The 23,195-nt window shown below is 48.7% G+C and overlaps 1 protein-coding gene across 1 annotated transcript; it reads left to right on the top strand.

Annotated features, from left to right (window-relative positions):
• Positions 1–629: 629 nt before the first annotated feature.
• On the top strand, positions 630–19,516 carry SREBF2 (sterol regulatory element binding transcription factor 2). The gene is made up of 18 exons (XM_009996364.1): positions 630–1,053; positions 2,064–2,245; positions 4,074–4,214; positions 5,937–6,158; positions 7,316–7,430; positions 7,628–7,809; positions 8,498–8,690; positions 9,667–9,848; positions 10,739–11,012; positions 11,991–12,160; positions 12,394–12,562; positions 13,146–13,266; positions 14,253–14,362; positions 15,455–15,587; positions 16,111–16,279; positions 17,482–17,667; positions 18,537–18,648; positions 19,296–19,516. Exons 1-18 carry the CDS (start codon positions 630–632, stop codon positions 19,514–19,516), a joined length of 3,306 nt encoding a protein of 1,101 aa, XP_009994666.1.
• Positions 19,517–23,195: the final 3,679 nt, after the last annotated feature.

Here is a 23,195-nt window from a genome sequence, read left to right on the forward strand (position 1 = left end):
AAAGTTATTCTGGTGGTTTAAACATGTGGTAGGATTCATTTTTCTACAGTTCTAGAAAGTGAGGTTATTTCCCCAATTTCAGGTACCCTTGAAAGTAAAAGTAATGTGATTTTTCCCCAATTTCTGGTACGTTTGGAAGTAAACTAAAGTTAAGACAAGTTCTTATCCCCTTTCTTCATTTTTTAGGTACTCAGTGGGGCAGGAGAGCTAGGAGGCTTAAAAACATCCTTAAAGTAGGGTGGAAGAATGGTTAGTTCTGGAATGGTGGAGGTGCTTGTTTTCTTCCTTTGTGCAAGGATTAGATTGGAGCAGTGATGAAACAAGACTAATCTTTTAAATGTATTGGAGGTGGTTTTCAATCCTAGTCTTTGCTTGAAGCCTGTAGCCTGCCCAAGTGCTGTAGAAGAGTCCTGCCTTTCCCCCCGAACAACGACAATGGTGTCCAGCTGCGGCCACCTCTTGGTGTATCTCTGGAGATGGCAGGGTGGTGTGAGATGTTCTCCAGAGGTTTTGAAGGACTCAGAGCTCCCTTCTTTGCAGGCGTGCCAGCATTTGAATCCTGCCCTTATGAAGAGTGACAAATAATGCAATAAAATAGCACTGAATGTTTTATCTTCTGTTTTGCAGAGATGCTGCAGTTTGTCAGTAACCAGGCAGGGGACTTCCCAGATCTGTTTTCAGATCACTTGTGTGGCACCTTCCAGGGCAACAGCAGCAGCAGCGGTAGTGGCAACAGCAGCAGCAGTGGCGGCAGCAGCAGCAGCAGTGCTGGGACCCTGGAGCCGCAGTTGCAGCGACCGTACACCCAGGTGCAGCTCCAGCCCTTCCCACCGGCCCCCGCCTCCCCACAGCTCCAGACCCTGCCAGTCAAAGCAGCACAGGCAACACCTGCAGCCCCGCCACGGTCGGCCCCTCTCCCCCAGCCCCGGCCCCCGCTCCAGCCTCAGCTCCAGCAGCAGGCTGTCATGATCACGCCGACCTTCAGCTCTGCTCCTCAGACCAGGATCATCCAGCAGCCCGTGATCTACCAGAACGCGGCCACGAGTTTCCAAGGTAGCGGTCGGGATGCTCGGGTGAAGGGTGTGCCCGGTGCACTCAGGATTTCAGGGTGCTCAGGCCAAGGGTGTGCCCGGTGCACTCAGGATTTCAGGGTGCTCAAGCCAAGGGTGTGCCTGGTGCACTTGTGATTTTGGGATGCTCAGGCTACAGGTGTGCATGGTGTGCTTGTGATAAATGGTGCTGGTGTTCAAACTCCGAAAATGTCCTCAGCCACCAGAGGCCTGGTGATTCCTTTCTTGCAGTGCTGCCTGTGGGGTGTCCATTCTGCTGCCTGCATGGCTTGGGGTTTGGGGGAGTGTGAGAAACTCGTAAATGAGATCTTGAAGTCTTCATGTGACCTCTTTGCTGTAACTATCTTTTTGGTACTCTCTTCTTCCATGGCCTTCTCTTCCATGACTCTTGGGATGCTTAAGAAAAGTGTATCTAAAAAAATGTCAGTGCTGCTGGGTGCAGTAGGCAGACTCAGTCCTGAAGCTCCAGTCTGTCCCATGTGGCAGTCTGGAATGAAGGCACGTTTTAGCTACCCAAGTCTTGAGTGCGATACTCGTGTTGAGCAGTTACTGTTAAGGAAATTCAGCAGTGACCAAGTCTTCCTTTGTGTTTGTCAATGCCAGTTGTCTTGATTCTCTTTAGTAGGTGTTGATTCTTTACATGATAAAGAAGATCCTAGGGTCCATCAGGATCTTCAGGAGTGGGCAGGTGCTGGTTGGACGTGCTGTGTAATGCTGCTGAATAATGAGTCCCATGCTATCAAACCAAAGGCTTTTAACTTTATCTTCTCTTAGCTGATTCTCTATGCCTCCTGGAAAGCTGCTATTCTAGAAGTGGTGTCCTCTTGCAGGAGGCACCAAAGGAGCTGGAAGCTTCCCAAGGTGTGGGATGTGTTAGCTGAAGGCTGCCTACCAAGAAGCTCTGAGAAGAGGAGGAGTGAAGCTAGGAGCATTTATGGGCTCCGGAATGGAGACCTGTGTCTCTGAACTACTGACATCTCTTCTGCTTTTCAGTTCTCCAGCCTCAAGTCCAGAGCCTGGTGACGTCCTCCCAGGTTCAGCCAGTTACCATCCAGCAGCAAGTGCAGACTGTGCAGGCCCAGCGAGTGCTAACGCAGGCTGCCAACGGCACCATCCAGACCTTAACACCAGCCACGGTCCAGACGGTCGCTGCACCACAGGTCCAGCAAGTTCCAGTAAGTCAAAATGCAGAGCAGTCCAGGGATGTAGCAGCTGAAGAAATTACTGGTCTGGTCTCCTGGGTTGCCAGGGGAAAGGTGGTGAAGCTTGGTCCTGGGTAGGGTTGCTTTTTCACAAACATTTTTATGGGTGAGAGGTATTTCTAGCCAGCCTGTGTTCCAGAAGCAGTTTACTTCATGAGTCCCTGTTGTGAACTGTGATGTGACTTCAGGTAGTGGGTAACACTCAGAAACTGTTTTCGATAAAACACCTGGGTAACCAAACTTGATCTAAGATATTTTTGTAACTTCATGTTGCCCAAAAATACTGGAAACCTTTCTTGAACAAACTTTCTTTGTCTTTCCACCTGGGTCAAAGCAACCCTAAGCACAAATATGGGCTCAGTGGAGAATGGATTGGAGGAGAAGGACTTGGGAGTGATGGTGGATGAGAAATTCAACATGAGCCGGCAGGTCAAGGGCGGGGATTCTCCCCCTTTACTCAGCTCTCGTGAGACCCCACCTAGAGTAATGTGTCCAGTTTTGGAGCCCCCAGCATAAGAGGACATGGAGCTGTCGGAGTGAGTCCAGAGAAGGGCAACAAAGATGATCAGAGGGCTGGAGCACTTCTACGAAGACAGGCTGAAAGAATTGGGGCTGTTCAACCTGGAGAAGAGAAGGCTCTGGGGAGACCTCATCGTGGCCTTCAAGTATCCAAAGGGGAAAGCTGGAGAGGGACTTTTTACAAGGGCTTGTAGTGAGAGGATGAAGGGTAATGGATTAAAACTGGAAGAGGGGAGGTTTAGGTTTAGACATGAGGAAGAAATTCTTCACTGAGAGGGTGGCAAGACACTGGAACAGGTTGCCCAGGGAAGTTGTGGAATCCCCATCCCTGGAAGTGTTCAAGGCCAGGTTGGATGGGGCTTGGAGCAACCTGGTCTAGTGGGAGGTGTCCCTGCCCATGCAGGGAGATTGGAACTAGAAGATCTTTAAGGTCCCTTCCAACTCAAACCATTCTATGATTCTATTTCCTTGCAAGTCTACTGTCTTTACCATGTCTTATAAGGCCTGGCTGATACTGTAATGTTTTCTTTAGTTCTGCCATAGTTTCTTTGACCTTTTTGATGCTGCAGTGTCATGGGATTTTAATTTTAAAACATACATGTGATAATGAAAAGTCTTTTTTCTTTTTATTAGATGAAGCATGTCTAGGAGACAATCTCAATAGGTCAGGGTTGCTCTGGTTCAGTTGTACTGTGCCATCTATAGTGTTTTCTGTTTGAGAGTCAATAAGGTATTGGTACAGGTAAGACTGAGCAGTGTTACAGAAAATAACTTCTTGTTGGTTTTGATCTGCTTGACATTCATGGTACAGATGATTTGCAGTGAAATCAGAGGGAGAAGCTGCTACAGCCATTTGGAAAGTGCTGTAACTGAAGCAGGCTGTCCTAGCCATGTTGGACTCTGAGTACTCAGCCAGTTACTGTAGAGGGCTAATTGTGGTTGTAATTGAACAGGGAAAGGGAGTTTTTCCACCAGCTCCTTTATGTTTTTACTTACTTGTTCACTTCTGGTGACTGATTTGAAAACCAGTGTCCTTGTGGCTCCTCAGCCCTCTCCCTCCAGCGCTGTTCAGACTGTCTCATGATGAGAGTTTGCATCAGGGGATGGACAGAAGCCACCCAGGTGATGCAGAGAGCACGGTGAAAGAAATTCTGGCCCTGCTCTTTTGCCATCCAGTGAGATGCAAAGTTCTAACTTGTGTTATCACTTAAGTCTGGCTACTGAGATCAGCAGAGAAATATCTGTCTACTCTCCCCTTCACCTGAAACCCTTTTCAACCCAGGTGCTGGTCCAACCTCAGATCATAAAAACAGACTCCCTTGTCTTGACCACCCTGAAAGCGGACGGTAATCCTGTCATGGCCGCGGTGCAGAACCCAGCGCTGACAACACTCACCACTCCCATTCAGACCACGGCTCTGCAGGTACTGTGTGGGTGTTCTTCCTTCCCTCTCCTCACAGACGTCCTTTCCTCCCAGCACAAGGGAAAGATTTGGGCTTTAGTATTCTGCAGCCGTGCAGATGGGAGGGGTTTTGAGGGCTGCTCTAGACATGTCCAGAGTGAATAATACCCTGTTTCTGCCAAGGCTAAGCACACAAAGTGTACATTTTTGGCAGCTTCCCATGGCCAGCAAGCAAAGACCAAGGGCACATTTCTGTTTACCTTTTTTTGGTGTTACAAGGAGAGGAACATGACCTACAAATTTCATCTAGTTTTTAACCTCTGGAAGATAGTTGAAGCTGAAAGTTACCTCACTCAGAATACCTGTGGAACTTTCTTTTCCCCCTCAGTAGAGTCTAATAGCAGTATGTTGGATGTGAAAACTGATTAAGCAGCTTTTCAAAGGGAGTTTGGCCTGACAGATCAGTATAATCATTGGAGATGGCAGCAATGTTTCATGGCCTCCACTTCTTATCAACTCTGAGAAACTCGTGCCCCCAAAGACGCATTTATTACGATCTTGAATGTTCCAAACAGATATCACTGCCCTAAGATTTACTGGGGGAGATAAACTGGCAAGTTTTGACTTCTTTTGCATAGCATGGCAGGCTTCTTAGGTACTTGTTAACAGCCAGGCTAAAATCTTCAACTAACCTGCTTGATTTTCAGTGAGATTTTCACACAGAGGTGAGGCTTATGTGATGGTGTCTGTCTGAGGCACCATCTGTAAAGCATTTCAAACACATTGGAATTTGGTCGAAATTAGCCAAGGAAAGTTGTAGGACTTAACTTATTTATCAAGTTCCAGCTTGAAAGGAAACTAAATTAATTTCTAATATCCCAATTAAAAGACTATTTCAGGGGCAAAATTGTTCCTGAAGTTGCTCATGGCTAGTTTATGCTCATTTGTGTTAGTTTGTCTTTTGACAGAAGTAACACTTGCTCTCCTTGGACCACTTCCCTGATCCTTGGTGTGTACTTCAGAGAACACGTGTGACCTTATCGATCTTGTTTTGCTGGGCTAAGCAGCCTAAACTTTTTTTACTCCAGCTGTCCTAGAAGCCCCTCTGTGCAACTGTTCTGGTGGGATTAATCATCTTTGTTCACAGAGTACATGCTGCTTTAGTTTGGTGTAGGTAGTCTGTCCTACATCTACATGTCCAAATTTGAGCTTTTCAAGCCAATGTGTATCACCCCTTGTCTTAGTTCCTCACCTTGAGGCATTTTTGTAGCTTCTGGATCTATTTTTTCTCAATTTAATCAAATTCAGATGAACTGCATTGCTCAAGCCAGGGTTTGTTTTTCCATAGTTGGGTCCTTTCTAACATCGCTGTTACCAGTTTGGAAGTAGCATTGCCTTCTGCTGATTTGATGGCTTTATTTGTCCACAGAAAAAGTGAATTTGGACACTTTGGGTGTAAGGATTGTAGGAGGAAGGAGGAGGCTTGATCCATTTCTCTATTTAGTGGATAAAAAGAGCATGGTGTTGCCACTCTTGAAGAACAAGAGATGTTCTCATTCCACAGTGACCAGTGTGGGAGGCTGAGTGAAAGATTTTTCCTGTGTTGCTGTCCCTGTGCTTGTGCCAGATAAGGAAGAAGGGAGGAAATTGGCATATCTCTTTTTTTCTGAGTGGTACAAACTCTTCCTGATTCTTTTGGCTTGGTCTTTTTTTTTTTTTCCATGTTACACATGGTCTTTTTAGACCCTCGTTGGGAGCAGTGGGACCATTTTGACCACAATGCCGGTGATGGTGGGACAAGAAAAGGTGCCTATCAAACAAGTTCCTGGGGGTGTCAAGCAACCAGAACCACCTAAAGAAGGAGAGAGAAGGACAACTCACAACATCATTGAGAAGCGTTACCGATCATCCATAAATGACAAGATCATTGAGCTGAAGGACCTTGTCATGGGGACGGATGCCAAGGTAAAGATGTGGAATAAGAGCAAATCTGGTGTCATAAATACTTTGTCTTCAGGTGCTCGTTGCTCTACCAAAGGAATTGGTTGGATACACATGACTGTTAGTAGGATACACGCATGTGTTAAGAAACACTTTGATGGAAAGCTTGATAATTGTATTCAGGAAGGGTCACCTGTAAAGTGGTTATTTTACTATGCTTGGTGGTGCTATTTCTTGAAAATAAGCTATACCTTATGTGTTTGTCCTTATATTAGATATGATTAAATAGGCCCTCTAGGTAGAATATCCAAGAGGATGTTTGGATAGCTCTGCCAAAACAGAGCTTGCTTAATTTAAGTTTCCTTTTCAATGTGACTGCAGTAGGGATGAGGAGTTACAGAGCTTTCCATTTTGTTTCCTTTAGATACTCAGTTGTAAAAACTCCTGCTCGCTCAAATATTAGAAGCTTTCTCACACAGTGTATTCAGGATTGTCCTTTTCACTTTACTTCATGCTGCCAGAGCAAGCAGTAGTATTCTTGATGCCTTGCATGGTCTCCATACAAATATGTGTACAATGTATACATATATTGTACATATGTGTAAATACAATATATGTATATATACATCTCCTACTGCTGGGTGGAATTGGAAGCTTCCATTTTTAAAATTTTGGTAATGTGCAGGGGCTTCATACTACTTTGGGCTTGTGTTTACAAGCTAAACTTGCCTGCTGCTGCTGGAAGCAAGTGTTTTCAGGGGGATGCTCAAGGGAGTGAGGCAAAGAGAGAACCACTTATCTTGGAATTAAGCAGTGAGTGATGGTTAACAGACAGTATCTTGTTCCACCCCTGAAGAGAGCCACTTAATTTCAAAACTTTGAAAGCAGTGTTTCTGGCTGAAACTTAGGTGTGAACTCTAATGTGTGTGTTAACCTGTTTCCATTGTATTCTTTTTGTAAGATTTTTGAGAGAAGGCAGTCCTTGCATGTCTTTCACATTTTGAATCTTTGCTCACAGAGCCTGCCCAGCTGTTACTTTCTTTGCAGCTGCTGGTGGTCCTTTATGCCCTTTTCTTTCTATCACTGCACGATACAAAGTGTTGTAGTATCCCTACAAGCAAGAGGTGACCCTTTGATGCTCTTCAGATAAACTGCTTTCTGCATGTCTTAATTCCTTGCAGATGCACAAGTCTGGAGTCCTGCGAAAAGCCATTGATTACATCAAATACCTGCAGCAGGCCAACCATAAGCTCAGGCAGGAGAACATGGTTCTGAAGCTGGCGAATCAAAAAAACAGTAAGTTGTGGAGGCTGTGCAGTGGGGGGGTAGTGAACATAGGATGCCTCTTAAGTTTTTAGCCTTGACAGAGGCAGATACCATGGACGTTGCATCAACAATGGCCAGTGTTACTCTGGCTGACAGAGCCAATCTGGGTGACATTGACAGGATGCAGAGCTGAGAAACATGTCCATAATGCACTCTGATTTTTGCAGAGCTGTTGAAGGGCATTGACCTAAGCAGTCTGGTTGACAACGATGTGGATCTGAAGATAGATGACTTCAATCAGAATGTGCTGCTGATGTCTCCTCCAGCCTCTGACTCAGGATCCCAGGCTGGCTTTTCTCCCTATTCCATTGATTCAGAACCAGGAAGCCCACTCCTTGATGATGCAAAGGTATTTGTGGCTTCAGTGGTCAGATTCATGGCATCTACTTCAGGGAAACATAAAGACCAGAATTTAAATTCTCCTAATTCTCAAGGGTGGAACCAGTGAATATCTGGCAGGCACATCTGGGGGGTCAGAAATCCTTTGTAATTATGAGAAAGGGCCGTGATGTGTTATCTCTTCTTAAATGTTGGAGACTACTTCCTGAGCTGTATTACCTGAGTTATTATGAAGAGTCTCTGGACTTAAAGTGCATCTTCATGACCCAAAGACCCCATGGCTTTCTATGGCTTTCCAGAGGTATGTCTAGTGAATAAAGCAGGAGAACTTGGAAATGGATGATGACATCAGCTGTGGTTAATGAGACAAAGTAACCACAGTAACAGAAAGCTGTTAGCTGTCTTCAGCTAACAGGCTTGTTCTGTGGATATCACAGAACAAGGGGGTCTTTTGGTAGATCCTCAAAAGAGAAAGGGCAGCAAAGGTTAATTCTAGCCTAAGCCAGGGAATCCAGTTAATGGTAACTGAAATGAGCAGAAGGAAGGTGAAGGCACTCGAATGCTTCAGCCTTATCTTACTAAGCTAGGGAAAGCTTTACCAGAGTTCTTGCTAATTTTGATGTTGGAAGCAAATTTTAGGACGTGTTCTGTTTCTCCTTCTTTTCGTCTCTTTTCTCTCCATTCCTGTTCCCTTGAAGGTTAAAGATGAGCCTGACTCTCCTCCTGTGGCCCTTGGTATGGTGGATCGCTCTCGAATACTCCTCTGTGCTCTCACATTCCTCTGCCTTTCCTTCAATCCTCTGACATCCCTCCTGGATGCCCGAGGAACCCCGGAGTCCGACAGCCTGGTGCGCCACGGCTCTGGCAGGAACGTGCTGACCATTGAGTCAGGTATCAAACTGGAATAGTTTGGATCACTTAGGTGCTCCCTCTAAAGACCATCTCCTGGTGTGGTGGCTGTGGGTCACAGGGGTGGATTGTTGGTGTGATTCAGTAGGATGGTTTCGTATGTTCAGGCAGTCATACCACCTTTGTTTAATGGTCGGGGAGAGATAATAACTGCAGGGTTAGGTGTGGGAGGAGGACCAGCCAATACTGTTGGACACAGTTCTGGTTTATATCCACATCCAGCATTCTTTCACAAAACTAGCCATTGCTTAACGTGGTGAGGTGGGGGGGGCACCCATTTGTCGCCCAGCAGCCTGGGCTCTTGGGATGGACCCTTGCAAAATAGTTCAGGGTAAGGGGTGTCCCTTTGTCCTTACCAGTCTTTGTGACATGTTCATGTTATATATGTTTTCAAGATAACTGACTGACTTTTGTAACTTAATAATAAAGTAATGGGTGAAGAATTACTTCAGAAGGTGTTGCTATGGGGTCTTGCAACTGGCTTGTTTAATACACTTATTCCATAAAATTCATATCTGGGAGTACAGCAGCTTCAGGGAGGGCAGGGAATTCTGTAGGCATGCTGTCATTTCCCTGACTGGTAAATGTGCTTCCTGGGTGTTGCTTTGTAAACTTAAGACCAGAAAATGACACTGAAGTACTGAGTACCCACGAGCGTATCTGATAGAAAAATCAGAATACAAGGTACTTCAGGGAAACTTACTGCTGACTCAGTTTTTATAAATTGGTCTTGTAAAAACAACTATATTTGTTTGTTTTGGAATGTTGTGGCTTGGAGTTCAGATGACGAGCTGTTGGTACAGGTGTTTCCTGATGAAAATGCAGTCTTTGCAAAAGCTGATACCACATGTGGCAAGAATAGCAAGACATCCTTCTGGGTTTCTGCTCTTCCCGTTGCTGGGCTTTCAGGTGTCCAGACTTAACTTTTCTAACTCTCCTTCTGGGATGTCCATTGCAGACACGGGTGGTTGGTTTGGCTGGATGATGCCCACACTGATCCTGTGGCTCGTGAATGGAGTGATTGTGCTGAGCGTGTTCATCAAGCTGCTGGTGCACGGGGAGCCAGTCACCCGGCTGCACTCCAGGTCATCGGTCACCTTCTGGAGGCATCGCAAGCAGGCGGACCTGGATTTGGCACGGGTAAAGTTGACCGGTCATTTTGCATCCAATATGTCTTCTAGGAGGGGGGTGTGGGTAAATGTGGCCTAGTGAGGCAGTGGCACTTGTAAGAGTGTGGTATTCCTCAAGTGGGTTATCCTGTCTGATTTCAGAGGAGCTGGTGCTACGAGCTGGTGCTTGAGTGGATTGGATTGAGTGGATTTTTTTACTGTGAGAGTGACAGAGCACTGGAACAGGCTGCCCAGGGAGGTTGTGGAGTCTCCTTCACTGGAGACATTCAAAACCCACCTGGATGCGTTCCTGTGTGATGTGCTCTAGGTGACCCTGCTCTGGCAGGGGGGGTTGGACTAGATGATCTTTCGAGGTCCCTTCCAGCCCCTAAGATTCTATGATTCTATGATTGCTGTTTTCCCTCAGCCTAAGTTAATGAGGAACAGATATCAGCATTGGAAGAGGATCCTAATTTCTGTCCTTGTTCCTTGCTGCTGCATCTTGTAGCAATCTTTGGCAGCATGGTCTTGGTTTCTGTCCAGAATCTGGCCTCTGCTGTTAACTATTTTTCTGCTGTCCTCCAGCCTGTTGGAAGTCTTCAGCATTGTTGAGGCAACATTTGGCTTTTGATGTGGGGGTCCTGGAACTTCCATATTGTTTGAGAATGCAGGAAGCCACTTTCACTTAGTGCTGATGTGTTTCACAGGCAGTGCAGGATCAGAGCCATGTGTGGATCAGGGCCTAATTGGGAGATGGTATAAATTGACTTAATGTTTGCTGGGGCTATGTTGACTTCCTTCAGTTAAAGATCTTGTCCTAGCTCACACATCAGTTTGTCTTGTTTCCAGTGCCAAAGAGGCCCCAAAGTGTCTCTGTGGTGGTGCTTTTGGTTGTTGAGCCTCTCGTGGTGGTGTTTGCAGGGGGATTTTGCTGCAGCTGCATCAAACCTGCAGACTTGCCTGTCGGTTCTGGGCCGAGCGCTGCCAGCTTCCCGCCTGGACTTGGCCTGCAGCCTGTCCTGGAACGTGATCCGCTACAGCCTGCAGAAGCTGGCGTTGGTGCGGTGGCTGCTGAAGAGGACTTCTCATCAGTGGCGGGAGAGGGACGCCACTGCAGGCTTTGAGGACGAGGCCAAGACCAGCGCTCGGGATGCGGCTCTAGCATATCACAAGCTCCATCAACTCCATATAACGGGTAGGGTTGTTGGTGGTGGGTCTGCTGTCCTTGTTTTGCTGAATGAGGAGGCTCAGAGCTGATCCTGGGGATACCAGGAGAGCACTGTGGTCTTCCTCCTCTGGGAGTGTTGCTGTTGGAAATCAGCCTGACAAATTTCACGAGCCACATACTAAAGCATGACAGGTTTGTACAATATAAGGGCTCAGTAAGAACAGCTGAAGCAACAGCAGAGTCTTGAGTTGTGTTCCTATGTCTGCAGAGGTGGCTGAGAGTCTTTTCCAAGCAGTAGAGATTGAGTCCAATCACTTTGTGCTGCTGTTAAAGGCTTATTTCATCCCTATCATTTGTGAATGTGATGTGGAAGCAGGGGCTGGGGTTAATTGCTGGAAGAATTTAAATTTCCAAAGCTGTGTAGAGCTCAGATTGCCAGTTGGTGTTGGTGTGCTTTGAAAACCTGGGTGTGTGCACATGTACTAAGGAAGCGCTTGAATGTTCCTTGTGAACGGCTGTTTTTGCCGTTTCCTTGGCAAACCAATTTGCAGTGTTAATAGGCTACAAGCACATCAGAAATCCAAGCTAAACTTCCTTCTGCCTAATCATGTTGTGTGCATTGCAGCCATGCCACAAGTGTTAAGGGCTTGTATTCAATGTTATCTGTGTAGGTACAGGTGTGGACTGCAAAGGAGCTAATTTTAAGATAGTAATGAATATAATGATACAAAATTTCCTGAAGATTTTATCCTCACTGGTTTAGCTATGCAGGGCTTTCTTGCAGAGCAAGGCTGTGGTTGCCAACCTCGGTATTTGTGGAGGGAAGACTTGGTTAAAGTTGTTCTCTTCACCTGGATACAGAGTAGACATATGACATTGTAAATGTCTCAGGTCAACGTGTTCTCATTGTCTCTTCTCTTTAGGATAGCAGCCCTACAAATCATGGTGGTATTTAGTAGCTGGTACTACAGTGCCAAAAGTTAAACCTTTCCCTCTCTGATGCAGGTAAACTTCCCTCCAGCTCAGCTTATTCAGGCTTGCACATGGCCCTGTGTGCTGTGAATCTGGCGGAGTGTGCAGAAGAAAAGATCCCACCCAGCACAATGGCAGAAATCCACCTGACGGCAGCGGTTGGCTTGAAAACCCGCTGTGGAGGCAAGCTTGGCTTCTTAGCGGTGAGTTGTCATCTCCTCTCCCATCGAACCTCCAAGCAGAGCTCTAGGAAGGCCTGCAAGCTGGCATTGCTTTAGCTCAGGGCATCTGCTAGCACAGCAATTACTATATGACCTGCAATTATGTTACAAGCTGTAATTACGATACGAGCTGTAATTATGGTAGGACCTTTGTCCTCAGTGGTGTGTCTCTTTCCCTGGGTACTGTTTTTAATCTTAGCCTCTCGTTTCCCCAGAGCTACTTTCTAAGCCAAGCTCAAAGCTTGTGCAGCTCGGAGCGGAGTGCCATTCCTGACTCATTGCGTTGGCTGTGCCATCCCCTGGGACAGAAGTTCTTTGTGGAGCGAAGCTGGACGGTGAAGTCTGCTGCAAAGGAGAGCCTCTACTGCACCCAGAGGAACCCTGGTGAGAGCCATTTGTGTCCTGAGCGTGTGGCCTCCCAGAACTTCGAGCCTGGCAGTTTCTCTGCCTCTGGGACAAACATGGGTGTCTTGTTTGAGAGCGTGCTCTTGTATGTCCACCCTCCTTGTGGTCTGGGTGGGCCAGAGAAGCTGTTGAGCTGAGAGACATCTCTTCACCCTACAGGAGACGGCTCTCTTCCCTTTGTACGCTGTGCTGTGTCGTCCTGTGTGTCTTTATATGCTGGAATGCAACCTGGATGTGGCTCTGAATGTCTGGGGGCTGACTTTGGGGTGGCCAAGGTTGATCCTGCACAGAGCAGTCATCACTGTTTTGCCGAGTGGCTGAAGTGCCCACAGGGGTGTTTGGCCAAGCGTGGCAGCTTGCAATGGCTAATAAGAGCAATCGCTAATGAGTAAGAAAGGCCCTGAATCTTAGTCTTTAGAAATCTTTGCATTAATTCCCCAAGAATTTCACGCTGCTGCTCTTCCTCTTGCTCCTTCTCTTTGGTTCTTTTTTTGGTTGTGTTGGGAGGTGACTATCACTGCACACAAGTGAAGTGGTTTGTTTTTTTTTAATTCCTCTCTAGCGGATCCCATTGCACAAGTTCATCAGGCATTTTGTGAGAACCTGCTAGAGCGAGCTGTGGATTCCCTCGTGAAGCCTCAGACTAGGAAAGAGATAGCAGGACAAGAAGAGGAGGAACCATGGTAAGTTTGTGTGCTGCGCTGGGGACTGCTGGCCACAGCTGCAGGCTCTGAGGCAGAGCTCGTAGCCATTGACCAAGCACTCTGGGGCAAACTGAGTGATTAGTCTTTAATAAAAAATTGAAATGACAATTTTAATCTGACCACCACAGCTTATTAGGTGGGTGAGAGTCTTATTTAATATTAAGACCTCTGAAGTCAAAGGTGAACCCAGGTGTGATAGTTGTTTTGGTGTCAGTTGGCACAGTGCTGATTGATTCCTGAACTGGATGGATGGTGCTTCCTCTGTTGACAAAACTTCATGTTCAGGAACAGTAAAACTAGCATGCACCCACCACTCCTGTAATTAAGTCCAGACCTCTCATAGCATGAAGGTCTGGCACATTACAGAGTGACCCCACCAGCTAACTATGTTATGCATGAGGGTGTTCTTCTAACTCAGCAAAGAGCCATGCTTGCCAGAAGTGAAAAAAACAAAGTTTGTTGGGTGGCAAGAGCAGGAGAGAAGATGTTGGCTGAAACTGTCCTTGGCCTCTGCAAGCTCTGTAACCAAATGAAAGGGACTGATGACTGGAAATCAGAGCAGCTCTTTCCTGGACTTGGTGGGGAACAGAGCCCCTGCTTTTTCTAGCAGTTCTGCACTATTTCTAGCTGATCTCTAGATTTGCTGCTGCCAGGCAAATACTATGTAAATATGTGGGAAGCTCTGTAATGCAAAGACTCTTGGGGTTGACTCTGGTTCTGTGCTGGTCTCCTTGTATGGGAAGATGTGAGGCTGCTCGTCCCTGAGCATCATTCTGTGCACTCCCACCCTCAGGGAGGTCTCTTCAGTCTGACATTGTTGTGTTACTGGTAGAGCTTGAACTTTCTGCTGGCTGAATTGGGTCAACATTGTTTAAAAATGTGTGGTGAGTGATGAGAAATGTCTTCAGGCTTTGATATCTCCTGTTTGACAGCATAGCAAAGATCTGCCTTGCTTCTTATTTTAGCGAGTTCTCCAGTGCCATGGAGTACCTGAAGTTGCTCAACTCTTTCCTGGACTCAATGGGAAGTGGAACCCCACCCTTTGCCAGCAATTCTGTACTCAAGTCCTCTGTGGGTAAGTCTGGGTGAACTGAAGTTCTCCCAGCTGTAGGAACTACTGCTGATATGTTTCCCCTCTCCCCACCACCTTTCAAATGAAGAGAAATGCAGTCCTTAGGGTGAGACTTGATTGTTGAGCAGCAGCACACCACTGTGTGGTAGGGTGTCTCAGACTGGGAGGGTGTGATCAGAAGGGCTCATAAGTTCAGCTGTGTTGGTGATGCTGGGTGCCCAGGTGGGACTGCTGTTGTTTGTATTGCTGGGCAGGTTCCAAGCTGAACCCTGTGCCCTCTCCTGTGAGCTTGCTCCTGACGATGCAAAGCAAGAGGAAGGGTGTAGCTTATAAACCAGCATAGCAGTGTCACAGTTGAGTTACAGGGAGGTTTTTTTTCCACTTAATTACCTGCTGGATCAGATAGAGATTGACCTCACTTTTGCAGCACCTGTCATGCATGTTTCTTGGCCTCCAGAGACCTGCACACCTGCTGTAGACAAGCTCTGGGCATCTGTTGGGAAGCGCTGGGTTTCGTCCCTTGTTGTGTATTTGTTGGGATAGAAGGATAATTTCTTTTTCAAGGGATTATTCTTCTGTATAGAGGAAAGTCTGTATTTGGGTCAATATTGTAATGAAACTTAAAAGTAGCTTGGAGCAGCAGAGCCTTTGGCCCTAGGTAGGCTTTGTGAAGTTTTTGAGGGAACGTTAAATAATGGAGGAAGTGCTACAGGGAGCCTGATGTATTATTTACTAGCTTGATGTTGATTAGTGCCAAGGCACAGACCGTACAAGTAGAGTTGTTACTTTGGGGTGGTGAGTGGAGATGCTTGTTAGGAAGAAAATCAACAGACTTCTAGACAAGTAGGTGGGCTAAGTCCTTGTTGATAAGATACAAACTCAGCACCCAAATCTCAGCAGTCAGATGCAGGCTGTTTGCAAATCCCGTTGTGTTCCTGCAGCACGTTTCCGCGTTTGCCCAGACAGCTGCATTCCCACAGGATCAGTTTGGGCTCATTATCATTGATCTTAGCAGAAGGCACTGGCAAGGACGTGTGACACCTGCCCACTTCTCTGAGCAGGAAGGAGCTGAGTGTCCTCTCCTCTGTTTGGCAGGCCCCGACGTGGTGTGCAGGTGGTGGTCAGCAGCCGTGGCGATGGCGATCAGTTGGCTCAGAGGGGACGACGCAGCCATGAGGTCACATTTCACGGAAGTGGAGCGCATGCCCAAGTCCCTGGAGATGTCAGAGTGCGTAGGCCTCCTGTGACTTCCAAACCTCTGCTCTTTCTAACCAGGAGCAGCTCTTTTCCCCAAGCCCCTGTCTGGTGGGTTACCTGTGCTCTGGAGTCGCACGCCTCTTGTGTTCTGGGACACAATAATGCACTATCCTGGGAAATCAAGGCTAGCAGGCAGATGTTAGAACTGTGGACTGAAAAGGTCTGAATTGCTTCTTTAGGGATGTCTTTCAGCTTTGTTCTAATTGCACAGCCTCTCACCTTTCCAATTAAACAACAAAACTCCCACATTGATGGAAAGGTTAGTGTCACCATCTTGGTTCTTTTGCATTAAAGCTTCTTAGCCAGTTTCCTTCCATTTTTTCTGTGTGGACTGTGTAGGTGAGGAACAGTTTCCATCTTTTTATCTCAATAAATTATATCTTGGCTCTTGAAGATGGGAGTGTGAAAGCTGATGCTGGTTGCTGCTTTAGCTCAGCTCCTGTGGCTGCCATGATATAGTACTGCATGAAGGCAGCACTCTCTTTCTCTTCTAGGAATGCCCTGGTGAAAGCCACCTTCTACGTGTGTAAAGCCATGCAGGTCTCGCTGTCTGGGAAGGCAGATGGACAGCAGAGCTCCCTGGGTCACTGTGAGAGGGCCAGCAGTCACCTGTGGAACAGCCTCAACATGAGCAGCAGTGTCTCCAGCACTGTCCTTAACAACGTAAGAGGTTATAATTTCTGGGATAACACCGGGCTGCCTTGGTTGTAAGGTGTAGGTGTATCACTTCCCTGTTGTGTCTGCATTCTCCATCCATCCTCTGATAAGAGTAGAGGGAAAACTTCCTTCCTCTCCTTGCAAAGGGCATTGACATTTTTCTGCCTCTGCTGCATGGAGGAAGAGAGTTGCATGTAAGACATTATTTCCCTGGGCATGGTCTCAGATAGCTGGGCTCTCGTTCTTCTATTATTATGGTCTCAGATAGCTGGGCTCTCGTTCTTCTGCTGCCAGTAGCTGTCACCTCTTTCTGGTGCTTTGACCACTTTGAATTTGGCCCACAGAAAGCACCTATCTCTGTCCTCCAGTGAAGTTGCTGATGCCTGTTAAGCAGAACCTCACTAAGTCAAGTCTGCTCTGTCTCAGGCAGCACTCATGAGTGTATGAACCCTCTACTGCAAAAGTGGGACTGTGCCGTGCTATTCTTGAGTTTGCGTGGGGCTTGTTTCTCTGCTTTCCAGGTTTACCTAAAGATGAATCTTCCCTTCGTGGCATGTGGGACACGGTTCTGGTCCCTTCTGTTGCTCCTGGGTGGCAGCTGTAGTGCATTGTAGTTGCATTGCATGTTGTGGCAGTAACTGTGCAATGTTTCTGCAGTGCAGTACAGAGGCACTCTCCACTTCGGCAGCGTGGGTAGAGTCCCTGAAGAGTAGCAAGACAGCGAGTGATGCTAGAGGGCAGCAGCAGATGGGGAAAGGGGATTTGGGCAGCCTGTGTGGGCTGCGTCAAGACTGCCTTTTTGTTTCCCTGCAGATAGCAAGGCTGTCTTTTGCCATTTCCCACTAGTTAGTGCTGCCTTTGGGCAGGAAAGCTTTTGCAAAAAGCTGGAATGTGGCTGGTGTAATGTGCCCTTGGCACATCAGCATCAGGACTAGCCTTGTGGAGATGTTTGCCCTCCTGGAGGGGACAGCTGCACAGCCTGGCACTTGTTCCTTAGGCATGACCTGTCAGTGCTGGGCTCCAGAGGCGCCACATGGGCAAAAGGCAAAGTCGTGCTCCTTTTGGTGCATTGTGGTGAGGTGGCTGGGCTGGGAGGGCTGGAAAGCCCTGCCCTGGGCGCACACAGCAGCTGTGTAGCAAATGTCCTGTTCCTCGCTTGATGGGTTGTGTTAATAAGCATGTGTGCCTGGGCCCCCTGGCTCTTGCAGATGATCCAGCTGCTGGCCTGTGACTTGCTGCTCTCTCTCCCCACCAGCCTGTGGCAGAAGCAGGCGAACGCCAGCCAGGCCCTGGGTGAGACCTACCACGCCTCTGCCCCGGAGCTGACGGGCTTCCAGCGTGACCTCGGCAGCCTGCGCAAGCTGGCCCACGGCTTCAGGCCCGTCTATCGCAAGGTGACGACTTGCCTCCCCTGCCCCATCCACCTCCAGCTTAGCTATAGCCCTTCCCAGCGGGGTGACAGGGAAACTGTGGCCCTTGCCAATGTAGGGGGTGTGTGGGCTTTTAACGGTTTGGACGCCTGGGGTGGGGTGGTCTGCCACCAGTAGCCTTCAGACTTTGTTGTGGTGGGTGATAAAGGGGAGTCTGGTGCATGTGGGGAGGTGGCTGCCTTGGTTTCTACTTAGAAAATCATCAGCACAACTGGATTGTCAAGCACATACTGTGGCATCCTGTCCCTTAATGTGGCTTCAGACCGAATCAGTCCCTCCAGGGAGTATGGAAGGCTCCCTCAGCCATGGTGTCTTTGTGGGCAGCTCTGGGGTCAGATGCCTTCTGCACCTGTAGAGCACCATGTGCTTCTCTGGGGGTTCCCCCCTTCTGTTTAGTCTACCTGGTTTTCAGCCTCTGTAGAGGAAGTGTAGTCTAATACTTGGATAAGACTGTTGTCCTGATACTGTCCAAACTCTGGATTACAAATTTTGATGCTGTTAGTGGAACACTGCACTAGCAGCTTGGGGTGAGATGCCCACCTAGGCCACAGCACCAACGTTCACTCTCCCATTTTCCTCTCTGTTCCCTGCTCACCCTTTCCAGGCCACTCACAGTTACATGTCAAAAGTTTTTTTCCTGTTTGTGGTTGCCCTGACCTGCAAATTCACCAGAGACATGTGGGAAGATCAGGGAAGTGGGTCTGTCTTGTCAAGGTGTCAGTGCTCTGCTTTTGAAATGCAACGGCTGAGGGATGATGCGAGTTGATCTGCAGCATCATCCCTGTGCCAGCCCATCCCTCACCCCCCACCCCATCTCCTGCCTTCCCTTCCAGGTCTTCCTCCACGAGGCCACCGTGCGCCTGATGGCGGGTGCCAGCCCCACCAGCACCCACCAGCTGCTGGAGCACAGCTTGAGGCGACGCACACCCCAGAGCAGCAAGCAAGGTCTGTCCCAGGGCCTGGGCAGCAACCCACTGCCTGTGGGACTGGGGAGGGTAGTGCTTGGGCAAGGTGGGGGCCCAGCTGCAGCATCTTCCCCAGCTCTGAGGCTCAGGACAGTGATGTCCTGCCAGCCTGTGGCTCTTGGCGATGCTTCTGCCATGCTCTCTACAAGCTGGCTAATGTGAGCTGGGTGTTGGTTAACAGGCTGGGAAACATTTTACTTTGTGCAGCCATGCATGCACAAAATTTGGCAGGCTGGAATTTGGAGTGGTCAATGCAAAGGCAGAAGCCAGGAATCCTAAAAGAAGACAGCTAAGAGATGTGGTGCAGGTTATAAAATCTCTTGGGGGGTTGGGGAAATGGGCAGATGTGTTGTGCTGGTGCTGGGATGAGTCCTAGGAAGTGAAAGCGACTGTCTCTGTAGAAGGCATTATTGCCAGTCCCTACCTGACTCCAGCTTGAGGTGTTTTCTGCTAGCCTGAAGGAGCTGCTTGGAGGTCCATAGGGTGCCCCCCACTCTTTGCACAGCCCAGGGATGCCAGCCAGGATGCTGTGCTCGCTGGTGCCAGTTGAGGGCCCAGCACGGTGGGGTTTTGTCATGCAGATGGTAGCTTCATTGTGAGCTTTTTCTTTGTCCTTCATGTGCGTAGGTGAACTGGACACCCTGCCAGGCCAGAGGGAGCGAGCTACAGCCATCCTGTTGGCCTGTCGCCACCTGCCCCTCTCCTTCCTGTCCTCCCCGGGCCAGCGAGCTGTCCTGCTGGCTGAGGCTGCCCGCACCCTGGAGAAAGTGGGGGACAAGCGCTCCTGCAACGACTGCCAGCAGATGATTGTCAAGCTGAGTGGGGGCACAGCCATCGCTGCCTCCTAACACCCGTGTGGGGCTGCCTCATGCAAAGACAGCCTGGGCGACTGTCAGTCTGGACTTCCCTTCTGGAGCTTAAGGGGGAAAAAAAAAAGTGCTAGGTTAGGGTTGTGCTGGTGGGATTGTGATGGGGTGGGAGAGGGAGGGTTTTGTTTTTGTGTTGTTTGTTTTTTTTTTTACCTTTCCCCAGGTTTAGCTTTATTTGCCTCCTCGCTTGTTCTCAGGCGCTGCAGCAGAAACCTGTCTAGCTGTGGTTTTTGTGACTGTGCCTGGGGCTGTTGGCATGTGCGCTGAGATGGAGTCCACAAGCCCAAAGCATAGAGAAGTGGCACATCCCATGTCCCTCCTCAGGGGCGTATTCTTCCCTTCCCAAACACCTCTGCAGAAAGAAACTTCTTGGGAGGGCAGAGGATCTGCTTAAGCCTTCCTTTGTGGGGCTTCTGGGGTCTGAGAATATTCCTGAGAGAGACTGGGATGGTACCGGCTTTCCTTGAGCTGTGTGTCAGGAAACTGAAGCCCTCTAGACCCAATTTATGGAGGTGCTCTGGGAATATCGCCTGGGCCCAGTACTGCCCAGCAAATTTCTCTACAGTTTTTATACAGGTTTTTTTATAGGAGTGTTTGTGGCTTTACAGAAACGTAGGGAACGATGCAGCAGATTTCCCTTCCTCTCTACTTCATGCATTTCCTTCCTGTGACCAGAACTGCTTCCAGATTTTGGCATGGGGTTGGGTTTGTGGCAGTCTGCAACAAGCAGAGTCTCATAGGAGGCCAGGGAGTCCCTGGTCATCTGGTGCCGGGTGGCAGCAGAGGTAGATGTGCAGTGCCCTGCACTTGGCGTGAAGGGCAAATGCTGCCCTGGTGCCTTTACTGTTGATGCAGAAGCAATTTTTAGAAACAGTTGTTTTTTTATTTTACTTACCTCCCAGTCCCAGAACTTGTCTTCTGGTGTTTCTCCTTCCCATCAGCTGTTCAACAGCTCCTGAACTCCTGCAGGGACTAGGAGGCACTGGCTCAGGGTGCGAGTCTCCCAGCTCTGCTGCCATGGCTGTTCAGAGCAGCTTGACTTGGCAGGTGTTGAACCGCCTGTGACTTTCCAAGAGGAGGAGGCGGATCGGGGCCAGGGAGGGAACAGTTTGCCCTCTTTCTCTCTGCCTTTCCTGTTGCATCTCTCCAAAGAAGTGCAAAGCAGTTGCCCTCCCCCATGGACAAATGTGGAAACCAGCCGTTGGCAGGCAGGCATTGCTGCTTCTCCCTGTGCATAGCTGACATGTGCTCTGTGTCAGCAGGTAGAAGCACGTAGATAAAGGTAGCAGCCCAGTCCTACCCTTTCCCAGTCAGGCCCATGCAGCCTGACTCCTCCTGTAAAATCAGAACTTGGGATGTTTTGCTAGAAGATTCTACATCCATCCAGCTTTTGCAGACGGGCATGAGAGCTAGAGCTACTTCCAAAATAAGGGGAAAAAGATGAGGGTTTGTCTTGCTTTGCAAGAGGTCTTTTGGTGCCTGGGAGAAAGATTTAATGTTCTGCAGGAATTGAACACAAGTAATGCTAGTCCTAGAGTAGCCTGGCTTCAACAAGATGGAAAGGGGCCAGGAGAATCCTGTCTCCCAGTGAAACCTGTTCCTAGTGACCCTGTGCCATAGCTGGGAAGACAATTGTGGGGATCAGAATAGACTTCCCCCCCTCGCACTTTATTTGAGGAACAGCTAGGGGACCTGGAGCCCTGATGGCCAGCAGCCCGTGCATTTGAAGGGGAGGGGAGGTCCTCCCATGAGGGGGAGAGGTTGCTTTTGCATGTCTTTGATCAGTGTGCGGGATGCTCTGGTTTGGATGGCAGCAGCCACACCTGTATCCTAAGTGTGCAGAACAGCTCTTGGTTTGAGTGGGTTTTGATTGCCCATCCCTCCATTCCTAGTTCATCAGTGATCCTATTCTGGGGAGGTAGATCACATCCTTCCACTTTTTTCTCCCTCTAAGTGGCTCTCGCACTGTCTTCCTGGTCATGGGTTTTTCCTAAAATACAGAAACTCTTTACCTGTGGCAAGTTCAGAGTTATTTCCTGTTTCCCCAGATCTCTGCAACGTGTGGGAAGTTTTGTGCTTTAGCGAAAGGGAAGTGAGGCTTTGGGAAAACGAAGCTGCTGAGGCTTTACTTGCCACTTAACGGTGGACTGAGTCCTGGGGGATGGGCTGAAGAGAGTACTGGCTGGGCTGGGGGGGGAGGTTGTGGGATTGAAACCCCAGTACCTAATGGCACGATTCACAGAGGGTCCTAGCACTGCTGGTACTTCTCTCCCCTCTAAGGCAAGGGATCTTTTCCCTTTTTCCTACACAGTTCGTAAATTTGCTGCCTATCTGTCCCTACAACTTTTTTATATGTGTGTATATATACTGTAACTTTTTTGTTGATGGTGGTGGGTGGGAGGAAATTGTTTTATGGATTATGTGAAGAAAGTCTATTTATCCACATGGAGTTTGGAGTAGGGATGCTTTGTGAAACGAGGTGCAGCTGGGGGTGGGGATGTTCCCCAGGCACCATACCTGCTGTATGAAAACCCTGTTCCAGGGCTTGGAAACATCTGTTACCTATTAAAGGCAAATGTTACCACCACCTCCTGCCTGCCCTCTTTGCCCTCTTCATACCACCCAGCAGCTGCTCCTAAGCATAGGTGAGCCTGAAATATCCCTAAGAGACATCCAGCCTTGGGAATATGTCAGTTCTTTGTCCAGATAAGCTGGAAAATGGAGCTGTATGGCTTACAGTGGAAGATGGTCCCTTGATGGAGCAAGTGTGGTGTCTCTGCTGTGGAAGCAACCTAAGAGGGTGATGGCTTGACCAAGGCCAAGCAATGTAAAGCTGGGCCAGAAACCTGCAATTTTAGGCGTGTCTGTATGGGATTAGAGCTTTTATCTGACCTTGCTTGGAACAACGTCCTTTTGTTCGCTCCATCTCTTGTTTCACTGCTCCCCCTGGTAAAACTCTTGTCAGAACCATTAAACTTCAGCCAGAGGAGATCTGTTTGGTTTTCATGTAGCAGCTTGAAGGTTGTCCTGGTTTGAGCAGGGTTTTGCAGTTGGTCATGGAAGTTCTGTTCCCACCAAGTCCCTCATCGAGGGTAGGTTTCCTGAGCCCTGCAGGCCAGGGGAAGGGGCTTGGGTTTTGGGAGTGGTACAGGGTCCCCTAGACAGTCCATACTGAAGCTATATAGTTTAATGTATTATTTATTGACAAGGTGGAGGCTGGGGCATTGGAGAAGGGGAGGCAGGGGAGGGCAAGAGGTTGCTCAGCCTCTGCCAGCAGTGCTGGGATGGTGCCTTGAGTCCATTGCTCTTCCTCCACCGTGGTGATGGTGGGGGTGCCTGGCCATATCCCAGCAGGATATGTCCCCCCTGCATCCCTGTGGGCTGCAGTCTGTTTAGCATTGTCCCCCACCCCCTGAGGAGCATACTGCTCTGCCGGCGTACCCCTGCCTACACAGGGTGGGCTGAGAACGGCCGAAACTTGTTGCCCAGATGAGCAGGATGGCCTGGCCCAGGGTGCCACCCCGATGGTGCAGTGTAGCTGGCAGCTCCCGTCCTCAGGAAAGGAAGGACAGCGTGTCTCCCCCGGGGCCGGCCGTCGGACCCTACGATGCTTTGCGGCGGTGGGTTGTCCCGCAGGGGAGGCTGCCAGCGCTGCCCA

The sequence above is a fragment of the Chaetura pelagica genome, unplaced genomic scaffold (assembly GCF_000747805.2).
Source record: "Chaetura pelagica isolate M959 unplaced genomic scaffold, ChaPel_1.0 scaffold414, whole genome shotgun sequence".
Classification (NCBI taxonomy): Eukaryota; Metazoa; Chordata; class Aves; order Apodiformes; family Apodidae; genus Chaetura; species Chaetura pelagica.

Bases quoted from the DNA above. Each gene is read 5' to 3' on its own strand.
- SREBF2 (XM_009996364.1), top strand. From the start codon at position 630: ATGCTGCAGTTTGTCAGTAACCAGGCAGGGGACTTCCCAGATCTGTTT. The intron at 6,159-7,315 runs GTAAAGATGTGG...AATTCCTTGCAG, and splicing joins TCATGGGGACGGATGCCAAG to ATGCACAAGTCTGGAGTCCT. The intron at 11,013-11,990 runs GTAGGGTTGTTG...TCTCTGATGCAG, and splicing joins CCATCAACTCCATATAACGG to GTAAACTTCCCTCCAGCTCA.